Here is a 15,094-nt window from a genome sequence, read left to right on the forward strand (position 1 = left end):
GACAGTCTCTCCGCAGAGCGCTATCGATCAGCTCCTGTGTGTCATTGCAGACTATAGCTGCTTCTTGACTTTCTACAGTTAACTCTTTCCCACCAGGCTTTGAGATTAGCACTACAGACTCTCACAATTACCAACAACCTGCTTACAGTATGGACTTACAGTTTTGGTGATGCACCTCAAATGTTTGATACTGTTCTGGATTTCTCATGTGCCTTAACTGTAATTATCTGTCATCAACTCTGACTTTTGCAACTGTCTGTGATTACCTTTTGCATACGTCTCACATGATTCCTACTGAGTTTATTTGTGTTGTCAGTAATTGTTTGTGGCCTTCTACTAGATTGAGCCTTGTTAGGATGTACGGTACATATCACTTCCTCCCCCAGCAGCCTTCATACACGATGCTCTGCGACAGCGCCATGAATGGCAAATCGGTTTTTCCTCTCCCTGCTCGGTTCTCTGGCGGAGCATCTGCACTAATTTGGAACCGCTGGGCCAGTTGGTCACTTACTGCTGGTTCTGGGGGGAGCTGTGAAGCGCTACACTTGGTGGGAGAGGGCAGAGCCAGCGCTAACAGCTCCTGTCTTGTGACAGCTGGACACAACACCCTCCTATCTTCTGGCAACTAGTCACCACAGCTATGAGGCATAGTGACTCAGCAGCACCCGTAGGTCCACTGAGAAGCCCTGGCCTACTCAAAGTAGCTCTGTCATGAGGTTGTTAGCACTTCAGATATCTTGTCATCAGGTCACATGTTGTATGTCTATATTAAGCCGATAAAACTGTAATAAACTCTCTTCTCTTCACTGGCTGACAACTTCACGTTTGGTCTCGTTGTTTCAACACGATGGTGTATGAGTACAAACATCAATCGCCACTCTTTGTTATATTTTAAAGAATAATATATCGTGATTTCTCTGGGGGGGGGCTAGGGAGGGGGGAGGATCTGCCCACTGCAAAATCCATTGACATTTGCAGTATACACTGCAACCCCTGTAGAAAAGGGAGTCGTGGTTGACTTGCGAGGTGGCAACTCATTAAATAGGGATTTAATGTGGTTTTCTTTAATATTATTCTTTGGTTTTCTTATGGTTTTTGTTATTTTCCTACTAGTTGTCGCATATAGTAAAGAGTAAGAACAATCTAAAGAGTGATTTTAGAAGAAAGGAGATAGAAGGATTGACAAGGTGGAATAGAGGAGAAAACATTGAAATATATGACTATTAATATTAATGGATTCACAATCAAATTAAGAGAAAAAAGTTATTGACACTACTTAAAAAGGAGAAAATAGACATAGCATTTATACAAAAAACACATTTAACTGAGTTAGAATATCGCAAACTGAAGAGAGACTGGTTAGGCCACATTGTTGCATCATCATACAATTCAAAAGCTAGGGGAGTTGGCATATTAATTAATAAGGATTTGCCAACTAAGATAAAGAAAGTAATTACAGACCCAGTGGATAGATACGTAAAGTTTTTTTTTTTTTAAATTTTTTATTTTTCACACCATAAATCACAATAGCCATGATATACACTTTTTCTTTTCCACACATTTACAGTGACTTTTTCTCCCTCCCCCCTCCCTCCTCCCAAGCCACCCCCCCATCCCCCCCCTCTCATCCATTTTAGTTATACAATCTAGGTTGCATTAATTCAGTTAGACAATGTTGTCATTCAACAAAAATACACCAGAAATTCTACTGAGTCCATTCTTTTCTTTTCTTCTCCTTCCATCAACTTAGGTAATGTTTGTTCCCGGTAGGTTTTCGCTATTGTATTTAATGTAAGGCTCCCATACTTGTTCGAATATTTCAATATTATTTCTTAAACTATATGTTATTTTTTCTAATGGAATACATTTATTCATTTCTATATACCATTGTTGTATTTTCAAATTATCTTCCAATTTCCAGGTTGACATAATACATTTTTTTGCTACAGCTAGGGCTATCTTAACAAATCTTTTTTGTGCATCCTCCAAGTCAATTCCAAATTCTTTATTTTTTATGTTACTTAGGAGAAAGATCTCTGGATTCTTTGGTATATTGTTTTCTGTTATTTTATTTAATATCTGATTGAGATCATCCCAAAATTTTTCTACTCTCTCACATGTCCAGATTGCATGAATTGTTGTTCCCCTTTCTTTTTTACATCGAAAACATCTATCAGATACTGTTGGGTCCCATTTATTTAACTTTTGCGGTGTAATGTATAGTCTGTGTAACCAATTATATTGTATCATACGCAGCCTCGTATTTATTGTATTTCTCATCGTTCCAGAGCATAACTTCTCCCATGTTTCCTTTTTTATCTTTATATTTAAATCTTGTTCCCATTTTTGTTTAGTTTTACCATTTGTTTCCTCATTTTCCTTTTCTTGCAGTTTAATATACATATTTTTTATAAATCTTTTGATTAACATTGTATCTGTAATCACATATTCAAGGTTACTTCCCTCTGGTAAACTCAAGTTGCTTCCTAATTTATCTTTCAAGTAGGATCTCAGTTGGTAATATGCCAGCGCTGTATCTCCCGTTATATTGTACTTATCTCTCATTTGTTCAAAGGATAAGAATCTACTTCCTGAAAAACAATTTTCTATTCTTTTAATCCCTTTTTTTTCCCATTTTCTAAAGGCAAGGTTGTCTATTGTAAAAGGGAGTAGCTTATTTTGTGTCAATATTAGTTTTGGTATTTGGTAATTTATTTTATTTCTTTCTACATGAATCTTCTTCCATATATTGAGGAGATGATGTAATACTGGAGAAGTTCTATGTTGTACCAATTTTTCGTCCCATTTATATAATATGTGTTCAGGTATCTTTTCCCCTATTTTATCTAATTCTAGTCTCGTCCAGTCTGGTTTTTCCCTTGTTTGATAAAAATCTGATAGGTACCTTAATTGTGCGGCTCTATAATAATTTTTGAAGTTTGGCAATTGTAAGCCTCCTTGTTTATACCATTCTGTTAATTTGTCTAGTGCTATCCTCGGTTTCCCCCCTCTCCATAAAAATCTCCTTATTATTTTCTTTAACTCTTTGAAGAATTTTTCTGTCAGTTGTATTGGCAATGCCTGAAATAAGTATAGTATCCTTGGAAAAATGTTCATTTTAATACAGTTTATCCTTCCTATCAGTGTTAGTGGTAGCTCTTTCCAATGCTCTAAATCGTCCTGTAATTTTTTCATTAGTGGATTGTAATTGAGTTTATATAATTGGCCTAGATTTTTGTTTATTTGCACACCTAGGTATCTTATTGCCTGCGTTTGCCATCTGAATGGGGATTCCTCCTTAAATTTTGAGAAATCCGCGTTATTCATAGGCATTGCTTCACTTTTATTTACGTTTATCTTGTATCCCGACACTTCTCCATATTCCTTCAATTTCTTATATAGTTCTTTTATTGATAGTTCTGGTTCTGTTAAGTACACTATCACATCATCCGCAAACAGACTGATTTTATATTCCCTGTCTTTTATTTTTATTCCTTTTATATTATTATCTCTTCTTATCGATTCTGCTAGTGGTTCTATAGCTAGCGCAAACAATAATGGTGATAGTGGGCATCCCTGCCGCGTTGACCTGCTTAAGTTAAATTGCTTTGATACATGTCCATTTACTGTCACTTTCGCTAACGGTCCCTTATATAATGCTTTAATCCAATTAATATACTTCTCCGGTAAACTGAATTTTTGCAATACTTTGAACAAGTAATTCCATTCTACTCTGTCGAAGGCCTTCTCTGCGTCTAAAGCAACTGCTACTGCCGGTGCTTTATTTCCTTCTACTGCATGAATTAAGTTAATAAATTTACAAATATTGTCTGTTGTGCGTCTTTTTTTGATAAATCCAGTTTGGTCTAAATTTACCATTTTCGGTACCTGTTCTGCTAATCTGTTCGCTAATAGTTTAGCTATTATCTTATAATCTGTGTTTAGCAGAGATATTGGTCTATATGACGCTGGTGAGAGTGGATCTTTCCCTTGTTTTAGTATCACTGTAATTATTGCTGTTTTACATGAATCTGGTAAGTTTTGTGTCTCATCAATCTGGTTGATTACATCCAGGAGGGGCGGTATTATTAGGTCTTTCAATGTTTTGTAGAATTCTATTGGGAGTCCATCCTCTCCTGGTGTCTTATTATTTGGTAAATTTTTTATTATCTCTTGTATTTCTACTGTTCCAAATGGTTCTGTTAATTTATTTTGTTCCTCTATTTGTAGTTTTGGTAGTTCAATTTTAGTCAAAAATTCATCTATTTTCCCTTCTTTCCCTTCGTTTTCGGTTCGGTATAATTGTTCATAGAATTCTCTGAAGTTTTCCTTAATTTCTTTTGGATTATATGTAATTTGTTTGTCTTTTTTCCTTGTTGCCAATACCATTTTCTTAGTTTGCTCTGTCTTAAGCTGCCATGCTAGGATTTTGTGTGTTTTTTCCCCTAGTTCATAATATTTCTGTTTTGTCTTCATTATATTCTTCTCCACCTTATATGTTTGTAATGTTTCATATTTTATTTTTTTATCCGCCAATTCTCTTCTTTTGGTTGTATCTTCCTTTATTGCTAATTTTTTTTCTATGTTTATTATTTCCCTTTCCAACTGCTCTGTTTCCTGATTATAGTCCTTCTTCATCTTGGTTGCATAACTTATTATTTGCCCTCTAATGAATGCTTTCATTGCGTCCCATAGTATAAACTTATCTTCCACTGATTCCGTATTTACTTCAAAGTACATTTTTAATTGTTTTTCAATAAATTCTCTAAAATCCTGTCTTTTAAGTAGCATGGGGTTTAATCTCCATCTATACATTCTTGGAGGGATGTCCTCTAGCTCTATTGCCAATAACAGGGGTGAGTGGTCCGATAATAGTCTAGCTTTATATTCCGTTTTTCTAACTCTCCCTTGAATGTGGGCTGATAACAGGAATAGGTCTATCCTTGAGTATGTTTTATGTCTAGTCGAGTAGTATGAGTATTCCTTTTCTTTTGGGTTTTGTTTCCTCCATATGTCCACAAGTTTCATTTCTTGCATTGATTTAATTATAAATTTGGTTACTTTGTTCTTCCTGTTAATTTTTTTCCCCGTTTTATCCATATTTGGATCCAAATTCAGATTGAAATCCCCTCCTATTAGTATGTTCCCTTGCGTATTAGCTACCTTCAAAAAGATATCTTGCATAAACTTTTGATCTTCTTCGTTAGGTGAATATATATTAAGTAGATTCCAAAGCTCTGAATATATCTGACATTTTATCATAACATATCTCCCTGCTGGATCTATTATTTCCTCTTCTATTTTAAATGGCACATTTTTGCTAATTAATATAGCCACTCCTCTTGCTTTTGAATTATACGATGCTGCTGTTACATGTCCTACCCAATCTCTCTTTAATTTTTTGTGCTCCAATTCAGTTAAATGTGTTTCTTGGACAAATGCTATATCTATTTTTTCCTTTTTCAGTAAATTTAGTAGTTTCTTCCTTTTAATTTGGTTATGTATTCCATTAATATTTAGAGTCATATAGTTCAGCGTAGCCATTTTATATTTTGTTTATCTTCTCTTTCCGTTTTTCCATCATTACCTTTCCTCCTTTTCCATTTCTGTTTTCTTATTTTCAACTCTTTACCAGACAACATTCCTACAACATCCAACATTTTCCTTATTCTCCTATTTCTATCTTCTTTATTCCCAATCTCCCCTTCCCCTCCTGAGTTGCCCTTTATCCCTTGTCGGACAACCACATCTCCCCTCTCCATTTGGATTTGCGAATCCACTCGCAAGCGTCAACTGATTTTGCAGTGACCGCTCTTTTCCCCCCACCCAGCCCCCCCCAGAAAAGATTTCGTTTTTTATATGTCACAAAGGTCACTCTTTTAGTTCCCTCCTTATTCTCTCTATTCCATTACCTTCCCTTATTAATTCTTGTCTATACTCTCTATGTTTTCCTCTAATTACAGATACTTTCACATATGCCCATTGTCTCTATTCACTCTTATACCTCTTTACCCGCATACATATCAATCGTGGTCATTTTTACCCTCCTTACCCGTCTTCATCCCTCGGTCTATTTTTGTAATTGTTCTGCAAATTTTCGTGCTTCTTCTGGATCCGAGAATAGTCTGTTTTGTTGTCCTGGAATAAATATTTTCAATACCGCAGGATGCTTCAGTGTAAATTTATATCCTTTCTTCCATAAAATCGCTTTTGCTGCATTGAACTCTTTTCTCTTCTTTAGGAGTTCAAAGCTTATATCTGGATAAATGAAGATTTTTTGCCCTTTATACTCCAGTGGTTTGTTGCCCTCTCTTACTTTTTCCATTGTCTTCTCCAGTACCTTTTCTCTTGTAGTATATCTTGGGAATTTTACTACAATAGATCTTGGTTTTTGTTGTGGTTGTGGTTTAGGGGCCAATGCTCTATGTGCCCTTTCTATTTCCATTTCTTGCTGTAGTTCTGGACATCCTAGGGCCTTAGGGATCCATTCTTTTATAAACTCCCTCATATTCTTGCCTTCTACATCTTCCTTAAGGCCCACTATCTTTATGTTATTTCTTCTGTTATAATTTTCCATTATATCTATTTTTTGGGCTAGTAATTCTTGTGTCTCTTTAGTTTTTTTATTAGATTCCTCCAATTTCTTTTTTAAGTCTTCTACCTCCATTTCTGCTGCTATTGCCCGTTCTTCCATCTTGTCCATTTTTTTCCCCATTTCTGTTAAGGTCATATCCATTTTATTTATTTTCTTTTCTGTGTTGTTTATTCTTCTTCTTAAATCATTGAATTCCTGTGTTTGCCATTCTTTAAATGACTCCATGTATCCTCTAACAAGAGCAAGTACCTCCTTTACCTTGCCTTTCTTTTCTTCTTCTATTTCCCTGTACTCTTCCTCTTCCTCTTCTTCTTCCTCTAGGTTGACCATCTGTTGTTTCTTTGCTGCCCTTTCCTCCTCTTCTTTCTTGTTTCCATTGTCTTCTGTGGTCTCTTCTTGCTGCAGGTGTTCTGCAGCTGTCGTTGCCGGCTGTGGAGATCGACTCCCCAGCTGGTCCCCCCTCCCGTCGGTGTGTTTTTTTTCATGCGCATCGCGCATGCGCGACTCCTCGCGCATGCGCGGTTGCGCACTTTTACTCGGCTCTGTGAGCCATTGTTGTAGTTCTCTTTCTACCGACCTGAGGTAGTGGGGTCTTCTCTCCACAGCGGGCCTCTTCGGACAGGTAAGGCCTTCACCTTTTTCCTCCGTTGTCTTCTCTTCCTCTCTTCTTTCCGTTGATTTTGATTTTTCTCCTTTTGTCTCCATCTTCTTTCCACCTTTATATTCACTTTTCTTTAACTTGTATTTCTGTGCCTTTGTATTTTCTCTTGTTTTTCCCGACTTTTCTGGAGAGGGCTGGAGTTCACCGTCCGGCCACTACTCCATCACGTGACTCCTCCCGGATAGATACGTAAAGTTGATGTGCCAAATTTATTCAGCATCTTGGAACTTGTTGAACATTTATGTACCTAATGAAGATGACCAGGAATTTATGCAGGATTTTTTTTAAAAGGTAGCAGACACACAGGGACACATTTTACTGGGGGTTACTTTAATTTTAACCTTGACCCATCAATAGATAAAACCAGGAAGACAACTATAAATAATAAAGCAGCTAAATTTACATTGAACTCAATGCATGTGTAATGGAAGATTTAAACTGTTTTTTACTTTTGCAGCCTTTGCTTCTACAAGGCTGAGAACCTGCTTGTTTTTTAGAATCAGCAGACATAAGCTAATTTACACCATGAGGCCCAGAGATGCAGTTTTCTTTTGTTGGTCGCAGACTATCAGGAGACCTTGAATATAATTAAAATCATTTGTTCAAAGAGATAAGATCTGAAGTCAACAACTTTTGGGTAATATAAGCCATGGTCCCACTGCTGAAGTTTGAGACTCTCCAAGAGGTGTCAACATCTCTCAGCAAGAAGAAGAACTTCTAGAGTCCAGCTAATGTCCCAGTCAAGGGAGGTGGAGAAGCTGCTACTTGCACCCCGACAACCTACTACAAGCGTGCAGTCGTTGCCTCACTTCGGCAGTTGGGACCAGTCCAGGCGTTGATAAGTATAATTGGGAAGGGCTTGCATATTGTAGTGTGAATTCAACTTTAGATTTAGTAATAAAGACTTGTATAAACTGAACTGCTCTCAGTGTGTGTGTGTGTGTGTGTGTGTGTGTGTGTCTATTTTCCTTCGGTCGCTCAAACACTGTGACCAATCTAAAACGAACAAAATGAGAGGTACAAGTTTACCCTAGACAACATGATATGAAGATAATTGATATATGGAGAAAACAACATCCAAAAGAGATTATTCATATTATTCAAACAGATATAAAACCTATTCTAGGATTGACATGTTCTTGTCAGCACAGATTCAAGGGCAAGTTTGAAAAATCAAATATAAGGCAAGACTTTTATCAGACCACTCACCCTTGTTATTGACAATTGCTTTAGAGGATATTCTGCCAAAAACATATAGATGGAGGTTAAACACCAAATTATTAAAAAGGCAAGACTTTCAGGAATACATAGAACAACGAATTAAAATATATTTTGAGACAAATCTTTTTCTTCTTTCTTTCTTTGGCTTGGCTTCGCGGACGAAGATTTATGGAGGGGGTAAATGTCCACGTCAGCTGCAGGCTCATTTGTGGCTGACAAGTCCGATGCGGGACAGGCAGACACGGTTGCAGCGGTTGCAGGGGAAAATTGGTTGGTTGGGGTTGGGTGTTGGGTTTTTCCTCCTTTTGCCTTTTGTCAGTGAGACAAATGCAAACTCTGCAAAGACAAATTTATATTATAGGACACAATGAAGGCCTTTATTAGGGGACAAATAATTAGTTATATGACCAGGATTAAAAAAGAATATGATCGGGAAATAGAACAGTTGGAAAAATAGATAGTAACTATAGAGAAAGATTTAACAACAAGGGAAGATATAGAGAAAAAGAGAGAATTGACAAAGAAAAAAAATTAAAACATGAAACATTTCAAACATACAAAGTGGAGAAAAAGATTTTGAAAACAAAGCAAAGATATGATGAATTAGGAGAGAAAACCCACAAAATATTGGCTTGGCAACTAAAAGCATAACAAGCAACAAGGACTATCATATCAACAAGGAAGGAGGATAAACAGATCTCATATAACCCATTAGAGATTAATGGAAATTTTAAAAACTTTTCTAAGCAATTGTATCAAACCAAAAACCCAGGGAAGAATGACAAAATAGATGAGTTTTTGTCAAACATTGAATTACCCCAATTACAATGGGAAGATCAAAATAAATTACTAAAGCCCCTGATAATTACAGAAATACATGATACAATAATGACATTACCACATAATAAAACTCAGGCGAAGATGGATTTCCCACAGAATTTTATGTTATTCAATAATCTATAAATTCCTCCCCTCTTTGAGGTAATGAAACAGGTGGAAGAGGCCCAGAATTTGCCTGACTCATGTAAAATGGCAAGAATCACAGTCATTCCAAAAACAGGAAAAGGCCCATTGTCACTGGCTTCATATAGACCAATATCTTCACTAAATACAGATTATAAATTAATTGCAAAATTACTAGCGAATAGATTAACAGATTTTGTACTGAAATTTGTGACGCTAGATCAGACAGGATTTGTTAAAAATAGAAGAGTGGCAGATAATGTCTGTAAATTTATTAATTTAATCCAAACAGCACAAATAAATACAACATCAGCTGTGGCAGTGGCTCTTGATGCAGAGAAAGCTTTTGATAGGGTGGAATGGACTTAACTGTTTAAAGTACTACAGACATTCAAATTACCAGAAAATTTTATTAATTTAATTAAAGCACTGTATAATGGTCCTTGGCAAAAGTAATAACAAATAGATATGTTTCAGACCACTTTAAATTGAGTAGGTCAACAAGACAAGGATGCCCATTATCACCTTCCCTGTTTGCTTTGGCTATAGAACCATTGGCAGAGCTGATAAGAAAATAATCTACAATAAATGGAATAAAAGTAAAAGAGGAACAATTTAAAATTAGCTTGTTTGCGTATGATATTATAGTATATTTAACTGACCCAGATAAATCAATAAAAAGGTTATATACAAAATTGAAAGAATATGGGCATATCAGGATACAAGGTTAATATTGATAAAAGTGAAGTGATGCCAATGAACAAAGTCGATTATACAAAATGTGAAAGAGAATTCCCTTTTAAATGGCAATCACAGGCCATATGTTACCTAGGTATCAGGATAGATAATAATTTAAATCATTTGTATGAACTACACTACCAACTGTTATAAAGAAAATACAGGAAGACTTAGAGAAATGGAAAGACTTACCACTAACTCTACTAGAGAGAGTAAACTGCATCAAGATTAATGTATTTCCACGGCTACAATACCTGTTCCAAATGCTACTGATTCCCTTGACAGGGGAACTTTTTATGAAACTAAATAAATTAATAAGAAAGTTTTTATGGAAGGGTAAAAAATAAAGGGTAGCTTTGGAAAAATGAACATGGTGTATAAACAATGAGGATTGCGTCTACCAAATTTCAAAAACTATTACAGGGCAGCACTGTTAAGATATCTATCAGATTTTTATCAGGCAGGAGAAAAATCGGCTTGGCTCAAGATAGAATTATACAAATTAGGAGAAAAGTTCCCTGAACATTTACTCCATAAATGGAGTAACATAACAATCTACCAATACTACATCATATACTAAAAATATGGAAGAGAATACATCAGGAGCAAAAGATGATAAATTATCAAAGACCAAAAATGTTACTAATGTAAAACCCATTCATTCCTTTTACAATAGATAATTTAGTTTTTAAGGAATGGGCAAGAAAAGGAATTAAAAGAATAAAAGATTGCTTTTTGGGAAATAATTTATTGACATTTGAACAGCTAAAAAATAAATATGGAATATCACATGGTACAATATTTTCATATTATCAGTTGAAAACTTATTTAAAAGAAAAGTTGGGAACTAGTCTAAGATTACCTGAGAGTAGCTGCTGTGAATAGTTAATTACAGACACTGCAATGGCAAAAAAAAGAGATCATAAACATGTACAGCAAATTGCAATACAAGGAAACTGATGAAGCAATATATAAACCCAAACAAGGTTGGGAAAAAGTTTAAATATATGAATAGAGAATGAAACCTGGAAGGAACTATGCGCAGGGACCATGAATAATACAATAAATACTGTTTCGTATGATACAATTAGCTACATAGATTATATTCTACACCTCAAAAGTTAAAAGAATGGAATCCAACAATATCGGACAGATGCTTCCATTGTAAACAAGAAATTGGAACCACATTACATGCAATTTGGACACGTACAGAAGTGAGAACTATTTGGGAGGACTTAAACCTAATATTAAATAGAATTACAAAAATAGGATACCAAAATACACAAAAATATTCCTATTAAACAACATAAAAGATAAAGAAATAAGTCTAAAATTAGACCAAGCTCAAAAAAGATTTATTATGATGCTCTTGTAGCAGCAAAAAAAAGTGCGTAACGATAACTTGGTAAATGGAAGCAACCTCAAAAATACAACAGTGGTACATAGAAATGAACAAGTGTATTTCATTTTCTAAAAATTACCTACAATCTAAAAGACAAATATGCTCTATTTGAACAAATCTGGGAACCATACATAGAGTTTATTAGAAACTGCCAATTTCAGACCTCCATCTCTTGAAAGGATAAGTTACAAGTATGAAAATAATTAAACATGAAATATTGGACGACACTATTTCTTTTTCTTCTCTTTTGTGTTCTTCTATCATTTATTTATTTCTTCCTTCTTTCTTTCATTTCCTGCTTTAAGTTATAGGGGGTGGGGCTCTTCTTTGGCCGCTGTCAGCCTAGTAATAGGCCATCTTTAGCAGTAGCGCCAAAATTGTGAAGCCGAATGGCGAAAAGCCAGATGAATTCGAGTCTGGCATTTCCAAGGCTCTTTTGGAGCTTGAAATGAACTCCGATCTGAAGGTGCAGTTAAGGGAATTGAACATTACAGCTGCTATGGAAATTGAAGTTGGCAGTGGCAAAAAGGCAATCATCATTTTTGTGCCTGTACCTCAACTGAAGTCCTTTCAGAAGATCCAAGTTAGACTCGTATGTGAGCTTGAAAAGAAATTTAGTGGTAAACACGTTGTCTTCATTGCACAGAGGAGAATTCTACCAAAGCCAACCAGAAAAAGGAGAAACAAGAATAAGCAGAGGCGTCCCAGAAGTCGTACGCTGACTGCAGGACATGATGCAATTCTTAAAGACCTGGTATTCCTGAGTGAAATTGTGGGCAAGAGAATTCTGGTGAAATTGGATGGAACAAGGCTCATCAAAGTCCATTTGGATAAGTGTAATAGTACAGATCTATCACCAATGTATATAGTGTATACAGTTACAGTATCTAGACTGTGCTTACAGCGATTGGCTGAGAGCTTAGCCACGCCTACTATCTGGGCCTTAAAGGGTTGTGTCCCTAGCCAGGTCGGATCATTCTGGGCTGGTCGGCCACCTGTGAAGAGCTCCTGTCTTTTCCTAATAAAAGCCTTGGTTTGGATCAACAAGTCTTTGGTTCTTTCGACGAGCTCTACAATAAGGCACAACAGAACAATCTAGAATATAAAGTGGATACATTTTCTGCTGTATACAAAAAACTAACAGGCAAAGATGTTGTATATGAATTCCCAGAGTTCCAGTTGTAAATTCTGCAGAATGGCTGAAATAAAACAAGCATTTGGTCATTAAAAAAAAAGTTATAGGGGGTGGGGAGGGTGGGGCGAGGGGGGAATGAAAATGTCACTGTGTATATTTTAATACTGAATATTTGTATATATTGTTACTGACGTGGTTCGTGGTAAAGTACTAAATAAAAAATTATTTTAAAAAATGGAGCAGCTCTGTAACTTAACTAATCAGACCTGCCTTTCCAATTTAGTCAATCAAGTTTCAAGTACCTAAATGTAAACATCACATGCACGTTCTCTCTTCTCTTATTGACCATGTGAAATCAGATTTTCAGAGATGGAGCAATTTGCCCCTGTCATTAATGGGCAGAATAAATGTAGTCAAATGGAATATACTACCAAAATTTCTTTACTCTTTTCAAACTATTCCTTTATTTCTTCCTAAATATTTTTTTACCTCTCAGGATAAATTAATTTCCTCCTTTCTATGGAATAGGAAATCTCCAAGGATTCGAAAAGCATTATTGCAAAACTGTTAGTGGAGGGCTCGCTCTTCCCAATTTCAAATTTTACTACTGGGCAGCACATATACACAAGCTAAATTACTGGATGTATTCCCCTGAGCTCTCCTGGTGTAAAATGTGTAAACTGGAAGAGTTGTTTTGTTAATCATCGTCTTTAGCTGCCATGGTATATTCTTCATTGCCCACAAGGCCCTCTAACCATACCAACCACACAGTGGTGCTCAATACAGTAAAATGTTGGTATCAGATTAGACATCACTTTAAGTGGACAGCGGCATATGTTCAAGGTCCCTTAAATAACAATCACTTATTTTCACCTTCAGTCATTTTTAATACATAGCAAATTAAAGGTATCAAAAGTTTTCAAGATCTTTATGTGGCCAGAGGTTTGGCAGCTTCACCTCTCTTACACACATTCTGTCTGACTGCATCACACTTACTTTGCTACTTTCAGATTCAACATTTTATTTCTAAGTCTTTCGCAATCTTCCCTCAGTTATCTGCCAAACAACCCTGGGAAAATCTAGTATCAGCTAATCCAAGAGTGAGGGGGACAATTTCAAAAATTTATAGCTCTATTCTGTCATTTGAAAGTCATTCATTTTCCAAAATAAAGACAGAATGGGAGCAAAAGTTAGAAGTGGAAACTGAGGAGCAGAGGCTATTGAGAGAACTCATTCTACCTCATCCTGCTTCGCTTGGGACTTACTCCGTTCAAAGTGATGCATAAGGTTCACTTTTCTAAATCCAGACTGTCAGCTATTTATCCTGAAATAGAGGACAATTGGTGTAATGGCTTCCCTTGCCACCTAAGTCACATGTTTTATCAGTGCCCCAAAATACAAGGGTTCTGGACAAGAGTCTTTAGCACACTATCCAAAATATTTAAAGTCAATTTGCAACCATGCCCATTGATTGCAATATTTGGAATCTCCAACAACTCCCTATTTTCCCTGCAGAAATATGCAATAGCATTTATATCCCTATTAGCCAAGCATCTGATCTTGTTACACTGGAAGTCTGATGGGGGAGTCCTTCAATTACACAATGGATTAAGAATATTAGTTCTTTTATTAAACTGGCAACCCTTTATGTGTTATTTCTCTGAACAACAAGTGCTAAAGGAGTAAAAGACTAACTGCGACACGGTTGTACCAGTACAATCGGTAATATACCTCTTACGAGCAGCTATAGACAATGAACCAGACAGTGTTTAATTTTAAAACATTAATTTTATTTAAAACTCTTTTTTTTTTAAACTTTATTTAAAATTTTATAACATGAATAAAATTAAAAATTACATTTAAAGAAATAATAAAAAATAAGATAATAAAAATTAGAATACTACATCATTAAACTACACAAATTAACCCCCCCCAATAATTATAACACAACATTAATCATCTAATTTAAAATTAGTCCAACCCTCACCCCCAAAATAAAGAGTGAAGAATTAATTAACAATGTTGTAAATAAAATAGAAAAAAACCCCACTTACAAAAAAAAGGATAAAACTTAACAACAAAAAAAATTACTAACAACAAAAAAAATCAATACTAAAATAATACCCTTAAACATATATTTAAATCAAACATAATACATGTATTTAACAAATGAAATTCACTTTAAAACTAAGTTCAAATATTAAAATCATATATCAACCACATATCTGTTATACAAAAAATCATAATTAATAATACATAAATACAGAATTTCCATTAATACCAAGTTTCCTTTATAATTCATTGAGAGAACAAAAGCATCCCTTAGAAAAACAATCAGATAAACTTTTTATTCCCTTCCCCTCCCCTTATATAAAAAAG

General features: G+C 35.4%; 1 protein-coding gene across 1 annotated transcript; it reads left to right on the forward strand.

Moving 5' to 3' along the window:
- Positions 1-356: 356 nt before the first annotated feature.
- Positions 357-13,808, forward strand: LOC138765342 (small ribosomal subunit protein eS7-like). Its single transcript, XM_069942384.1, has 3 exons — positions 357-548; positions 11,933-12,416; positions 13,768-13,808. The coding sequence occupies exons 1-3, from the start codon at positions 357-359 to the stop codon at positions 13,806-13,808; spliced, it is 717 nt and encodes a 238-aa protein (XP_069798485.1).
- The last annotated feature ends 1,286 nt before the right edge of the window (positions 13,809-15,094 follow it).

This window comes from Narcine bancroftii, chromosome 5 (genome assembly GCF_036971445.1).
Source record: "Narcine bancroftii isolate sNarBan1 chromosome 5, sNarBan1.hap1, whole genome shotgun sequence".
NCBI lineage: Eukaryota > Metazoa > Chordata > Chondrichthyes > Torpediniformes > Narcinidae > Narcine > Narcine bancroftii.

Excerpts from the sequence above, each read along its gene's own strand:
- LOC138765342 (XM_069942384.1), top strand. The coding sequence starts at position 357 with ATGTACGGTACATATCACTTCCTCCCCCAGCAGCCTTCATACACGATG. Across the intron at positions 549-11,932 it reads GCTGTGAAGCGCTACACTTG|GCCATCTTTAGCAGTAGCGC; the intron begins GTGGGAGAGGGC and ends GCCTAGTAATAG. Across the intron at positions 12,417-13,767 it reads CAAAGTCCATTTGGATAAGT|TTATCTGCCAAACAACCCTG; the intron begins GTAATAGTACAG and ends ATCTTCCCTCAG.